The 6719-nt window shown below is 62.2% G+C and overlaps 1 protein-coding gene across 1 annotated transcript; it reads right to left on the bottom strand.

Moving 5' to 3' along the window:
- Positions 1 to 2744: 2744 nt before the first annotated feature.
- FOXB2 (forkhead box B2) lies at positions 2745 to 4055 on the bottom strand. Its single transcript, XM_058657398.1, has one exon. It carries the CDS (start codon positions 4053 to 4055, stop codon positions 2745 to 2747), a length of 1311 nt encoding a protein of 436 aa, XP_058513381.1.
- Positions 4056 to 6719: the final 2664 nt, after the last annotated feature.

The raw sequence follows: 6719 nt of genomic DNA, 5'->3' as shown, positions 1-6719 counted from the left end.
GTTCCCTTTTGAGTTGAATCCTCTCTGAGCTCAATCTACTTTCCTCTCTCCAGAACCGCAGAAACAAATCAAACCCAGTGTGCTCCCCCTGCCCCTCCCACTTGGGGTGTGCCAGTCCCTGTTGCCAGTACAGGCTAGCGCCCGCCCCAGCAAACAAGGGTGGACACTCATCAATTTTCTCTTTTCCTCGGCTGCGACCCTTGGGCGTCTCTTCCCAAGAGACACCGTCCTGTGGGCCACGACCCCGTCCTGGAAGTGGCGCGGTGGGTCCGGCTAAGGAACACTTTGGATCTTTCTGGCAGCGAGCGGAAGGGAGACCAGGTTTCTTATGCTGGGATTTCCCGGGATCCAGGAACCACGGATTGAGTAGCTCCCAGCGCCTAAACAGGATGGGAATCGGGGGCTTTCAGGCACCAACTGCCCCGGAGGCGGCCGGAGGAGCCGCTTTCCAAAATCCCTCCCTTGTCCAAATTTATGCTGTCCGTGTCACTATCTTGTTTGTCCTCCTCTGTTGCAGCTGTCAAGGGTCTCAGGCCAGCGAGAGCAAAACCTCCCAGGAAACGGCACAATTTCCAACCGGAAGAACGAGTCCCCCCTCTCCCAGGCGAGGCCAAAACCGAGCCGCCCCAAGGAGTAGGGCGGGTAAGGACGACTTGTGCGGATCACCTGTCAAACCCCCAAGCAACGTCATTACTGTGCGGAGGTCATCTTTAGTTTTCTTCTCGAGGAAAATTGGAGGAGACTCGATCCCTGACCCTGACCTGGAGTGGGAGAAGCTGGAGCAGAGTGGGGGATCTGAGTCCAGGGTCCCCACGGCGCGCCCCGCACGGGGCCGTGCCTCCCGCGCCCGCTCCCCGCGCTGCGCCACAGCGGCTTCTAGCCTCGACTCTCAACTCACTCCGCGGCGTCCCTGTGCCCCGCGCTCAACAGGTGGCAGGGCCCGCCTTCTTAGGTTCCATCAGCGGCCAATACCCAGTGCCCCAGTCCTGGTGCCGATCGCGCTCCTCCGTGGGCTCAAGGGGGCGCCGTGGGACCCTCATCGGCCTGGCACCGAACCATGGCCATGGCCAGCCCAGGAGTACCCCCGGAAAAGGGCAAAGGGTGATGGGTAGTAACAGGAGAAAGCTTAGGGTTGCAGCGTTTTTACTCACTCCGCCTGTGGCCTGGTGGTGGGCTTACTGCGGCATAACCGGGAAAGGAACGTGAGAAAAACAGGAGAAAAAGCGCCCACGGATAAAAGGCGCTTCGAAGGAAGGAAGGAAGGAAACTTGTTCCCGCTGGTTGCTCGCCTGGGTTAACATCCTTTGCAACTTTTGAAGTTCGGAGATAAAGGGGAGAGGGAGGATTGGACAGACCCCGCCCCATCCTCCGTGGGCACCGAAGCTGAGGCCTGTACACAGCGACACACCTTCACACGGGTACCGGCAGATCCAGAGAAGTTTTAATGGAGACACCGCGAACAACACCTGCAGACAGCAACAAGGTCACAACCCGAAAGCGGCGCGGACGCAAAGCCGAGGGGTTAAGCCGATCCCTCCCCCTCTGCCCCGCGTCCATCCTAAAGTTTGTTGGGAGTAAAGTGCTATATTTCTGGGGTCCAAGGTGTGCGCGTGGGCGTGTGTGTGTGTGTGTGCGGGGGGGTTGTGGGGGTATCAATAGGCATATGCGAAGGTTTTTTTTTTTTTTTTTTCCATGTAAGAACTGCAGCTAGTGAATTCGCCCCACCACACGGGGATGCCAAACAGCAGCGCGCTGGAGATGGGGTGGGGGGGCAGCCGGCAAAGAACACCCAAATCCCAGCAGGCGGCAAGTGCAGCGCTGCCCAGTTACGCTTGCTTGTTGGTTTGTTTTCTTGCATTTCCGGTTAGGAAGACAAATTCCCGAGAGGCAAGCGATCCCTCCCCCTTCTATGGACCACATCCTGGGCCGTCGCATTCTTCCTGGGCTTCTTCGGGACCTTCCATCCCGAGCGGTGCACCAGCGAGGTGCAGGTGGAAAGGGTCGCCTGCATTGACCCTCTTTGGTTGCCTCTCCCAAACTTCGCTTTTGGAATCTGAGGCTTTGCCCTTTAAGCTGGGGGCCACTCTCTCCCGTGCACGTCCAGCGCTTTAGCGGCTCCGCCTCTCCGTTTCGACCCTCCTGGCTCATGGCCAAGGAATGTGTTTGTTCCCTCCCCCCACCAAAGACCTTTCCACTACCTTCGAAAGCGACGTTAGGCGTGACCCTTGTGTCCTCATCCATTGGGCTGACCAGAAAACAACGGTATCTACGCCCCCACTTCTCCTCAGATAAAACGGGATGTCCCCAGCGCACGGCCCTTCGCTGTCGCAGCTGCCAGGGAGGCGACCCGCGCAGAGACACTTGGTGGCTGGGCTGCGTTCCCGCGACAGGCCTCTTAGAATTTCTCTGCGGAGGGCTTGGCCCCTCCTGCCTCCGCTCTCAGAAGGCTCGGATTGTATTCCCAGTTTGCCAGCGACCAACCGAGACTTCCCTTCCGGCCTTCGCTCCCCCTCTCCAAACCCCGTAATTTACTGAGTATTACACTAATGACAATAGAAACGCTTACCTGAAAACTGGCTTTCATGAATCTGAGCGTACAACATAGTATAAATACAGACAAACCAAGAAGATTACATCTAATCAGACCACTGGCTAGCCCCTTGCGGGGCACCTGCTGGCTGTCGGGCAGCCTAGCGCCCGGGGCATTTTCTGCACGCGTCCTTCTTCCGGCCGGGTCCGGCCGCCTAGGAGTGCACCAGCACCGAGTGCAGAGAGCCGCCCTTGCCCTCGGCCGCGCTGGCGCTGCTGGGCTCCAGCAGAGAGGCGGCCGGCGAGGCCGCGGCTGCCGAGCACACGGTGGAAGGCGCGGGCGGCTGCTGCGCGGCGGCGGGCACCGAGAGCGCAGGCGGCAGCGCGCTCACCGGCGGCAGCGCAGGAGTGGGCTTGATGGGCACTGGCACGGCAGGCAGGCTCTGGCTGGCCGAGTGGCACAGGGCCTTGACGGGCACCCCGAAGGCCCCGTACTCGGGGCCGACGGGGACGCCGGCTGCAGCAGCGGCCGCGGCCGCCGCGGCCACTGAGTCCATGACACCCACGTGCGGCCACACGGAGCCCACCACGTTGCCGAGCTGCCCCGGCACAGGGTAGCCCAGATGGTGCATGACGGACGCCAAGGGCAGCCCTCCGGCCTGCAGCACGCCCTTGTAGTCCCGGCCGATGATGTTCTCGATGGCGAACGGGTGTTTGAAGCCAGAGGTGGTCGCGGCGGCGGCGGCGGCCGCGGCGGCCGCAGAGCCCAGCCCGTAAGGGGGGAACTGAGAAAGGCGCCCCACGCTGCCCACCGCCGCGGCCGCCGCCGCAGCCGCCGCAGCCGCCACGGCCGCCGCCTCCTGCATCTTCCCGGGGTGGGACGGCTGCGGGGGCTGCGCCTGCTGCGGCGGCTGCGGCGCGGGCTGCGACGGCAGGTGCGGCGGTGGCGGCGGCGGGGCAGGCGGGGCAGGCGGCGGCTGCTGGTGGAAGTAGTGCAGCATGTGCGGCGGCGGGGGCGGCGGCGGCGGCTGCGGCGGGGGGTGGTGGTGATGGTGGTGGTGCGCGGCGGCGTGGTGGTGGTGATGGTGGTGGTGGTGGTGGTGTGGGTGGTGCGGGTGCAGGGGCCCGGCGGGCCCGGCGCCCGGGGCGCCCTTGGAGCCTGCGGCGTGCAGGTGAGCGTGGTCGGCGCGCAGCACCTTGAAGCGTTTGCGGCGACGCAGGAAGCTGCCGTTCTCGAACATGTCGCCGCAGTCGGGGTGGAGAGCCCAGAAGCTTCCCTTCCCGGGCTGGTCGGGCCTGCGCGGGATCTTGATGAAGCAATCGTTGAAGGAGAGGTTGTGGCGCAGGCTGTTTTGCCAGCGCTGCGTGTGCTCGCGGTAGTAGGGGAAGCGCTCCATGATGAACTTGTAGATGTCACTCAGCGGCAGCATCTTCTCGGCCGAGTGCTGGATGGCCATGGCGGTCAGCGAGATGTAGGAGTAGGGCGGCTTTTGGTCGCTGTACGAGCTCTTGCCCGGCCGTGGCATCGCCCCCGGCTCCCCCTCCGCGACCCCCCGACCTCCAGTGCGCTGCAGCGTCGCTCTGCACTCAGACTCCCGGGGCCTGGAGGACCTCACCAACTCCTGCTCCACCCGTCTAGCCCTGCCACCCGTCTAGCTCTGCCACCCGTCCCTCTGGACCCCCAGTGCCTCTCTGCTTGTCTCGGCCGCCGAGCTGCCTGGGCTCTCCGCGTTGGGTCCTTGAGGTCAGCTCCACGGTTGGACGCTCACAACTTGTGGTCCCGACGGTCCCCGACGGGCGCGCACTCTGGCGGGCAGGATACTTCAAGGTGGTCGCAGCGCTCGCAGCGTCTTCCTCCGGCGGCCAGAGCTGGGGCTGATGCTTGCAGAGGCGCCAGGGGCTGCGTTCTCTTGCGGCGGCCCTTTTGCCCTCCTTCGGGCCAACGATGCCCAGGGCAAACTGCGACACCTCGAGCCCTTGGAGATCCGAGTTTGCGCTCGCTGTGCTGGAGGCCCGGGACGGCGCGACTTGCTGAGCCTTGAGTCCTGAGCCCAGCTCTTTGACCTCACACTTTGTGGGGTTGCACAGCACACGCTCGCTTTCCTGGAGGGGTGAGGCAGGCAGCTCTCCTCATGGCAGCCTGCGCCTCCCTTTTCTCTGGGGCCTCTCCGCAGAGCGCAGGGTAGGAGACACTGAACCCGAGGCAGCTGCTCGGGGAAAGGAGAAAGTTTGGTGGTTGCTCCGACGCGAGCACCTGCAGGTTCCGCGGAGGGGCTGGGAGGCACGGGACGCCCGAGCCACGTCTGAGAATGCGAGGAGGCCCGGGCCGGTCCCGTGGTCTGCGCTGCAGCTGCCGCCGCTCTCCCGGACGAGGCTGGAGCAGCAGCAGCGGCGGCGGCTGCGGCTGCGGCAGCGGCAGCAACGCGCTCTCCTGGCTGCGTTTTGTAATGGTCCCCGAGACGCAGAGACCCCCGCAGCTCGCGCTTCGAGACTATCACATGACCGAGGCCCAGGGACTCGGCTGCCGCCGCCGAGTCTCTCACTGAAAGGGGGTGGGGGTAGCAAGGCAGCGAGCCTCGCCCCCACCCCTTTTCCTCCACCTTCTTTCGGGCGTCCCACACCCCTCGCATTTGCCCCCCCTTTCCGCAGCCCGGGGCGTCCGGGCTGGGGTGGAAGCGCAGGCTGGGGGCGGGGGCAGAGGTGGGGGACACAGCACCGGTGTCCTCCCGGTTGCTGCGCCCCACCCGGGCCACAGTGCACTATGGATGGGCACAGGACACCGGCTACCCTTGGCTCCTGCGTCTTCCCCTCCCTCCTCTCGTTCACCAGGACCACCTACCGGCTCAGAGCTTTTCTCTGGACTAGTCGCCTGGTTCAAGTTCAGACCACTGTATCTTTCCACCGTCTGCTCTGTCTACAAGAAACAGGAGGTCCGGAGGGTTGGAGGGAAGAGCCAACCCAGAGGAGAGCATGGGGGAATTCTGGTCCAACTCCAAGTTCAACACCATTTTATTGCGCGCTGCTAGCGTGCCAGACACAGGGAGGCACGGGCCAGTTCCTCTCGCTCTGGGACCGAGGGCTAAAGGATGAGATTGGATAGTGAATATAGTCGTCCCCTATCTATTAGGATAGATAATAAGGATTAGGCTGGAGTTTCCACAGCACGCACTTGGTGCTTGGCTCCGATAGGGTGAGACTTCTCTGTGGTAGTGGTCTGAGCTGGGGGTGGAAGAAATTGGGAGGCTGGGGGGGGGTGTCCCATCTTCTGGGCGTGTCAGAACGAAATATTTATTACTATTACTGTTAGAACAAGGAGGTAGAAGGAAATAATTAAAAAAAAAATTGAACATGAAGCCAAAATGTTCCATCCACGGGGCCAGGGAAAGGAAAGGGGTGGCGGAGGTATGAGCCACAGGTTCTGGGGCTCCCCCCTTCAGGTTTCTGCTCAGCACGCAGGGCGTTGATGAAGGCACCTCAGGTCACCTTGGCTTTGGGCAGCTTAGCCCCGAGGCTGGGAGGGAAGGTCATTTAAGGATAGCCACTGGCCTTTCCCTCTCCTGGCCTCATTTTTCCATTCTTTGCAAAATAAGGTGTCTGAAAGTGAGATTTTCTTGGGTCCGTTTCCGGTTCCGTTGTTGGAAAAGCAAGAGCATCTAGAGCTGAAGCCTCGCTGGCTTTTAAATTTCCATGCACAAGATCCGTCGGCCCAGCTGTTTGAGGGTGACCCGGCTGGCTGCGGGGCTTTGGCTGAGCTCTTTACACCCTGGGAGGATGCCTGTCCGTGGGCGCGCAAGCAATGAGTGGGAAACTCAAGATTTCTACCTGTGGGCGGCAGTTAAGTGTTTGGTTAATGCTGTTTGTCCTAGGCTAGCAGGTGTTCTAGAATAGGTGTCTAGGTGAAGCCTGCACGCGGGCCGGGGGAGGGGACGGAGAGGAAGGGCAAGAAAAGGACAGCCTCTCAGCCGGTCCTAAAGAGGGGAGATGCATTTGCCGGGAACGTTTGGGTACGATGTTTAGTCGGCTAGGGTCCTTTATGCAGCTGAGCAGTGGCCAGCCTCCTTGCCATGTGAAGATGCAGATGACGGGTGGCCCTCTCTCCCTGGAAGGGAGAAGTTTGAGCCCTGGAGCTCTGTCCCAATCAGGAGCCTGGGATCTCCCAGTGCCTGTAAGGTCACGGCGGGAAGCTCGGT

This window comes from Ochotona princeps, chromosome 31 (genome assembly GCF_030435755.1).
Source record: "Ochotona princeps isolate mOchPri1 chromosome 31, mOchPri1.hap1, whole genome shotgun sequence".
Lineage (NCBI taxonomy): Eukaryota > Metazoa > Chordata > Mammalia > Lagomorpha > Ochotonidae > Ochotona > Ochotona princeps.
Note: the sequence above shows the minus strand (reverse complement) of the source record. Positions and strands in the feature narration are given on the sequence as shown.

Coding starts and splice junctions, on each gene's coding strand:
- FOXB2 (XM_058657398.1), bottom strand. CDS start 4,055: ATGCCACGGCCGGGCAAGAGCTCGTACAGCGACCAAAAGCCGCCCTAC.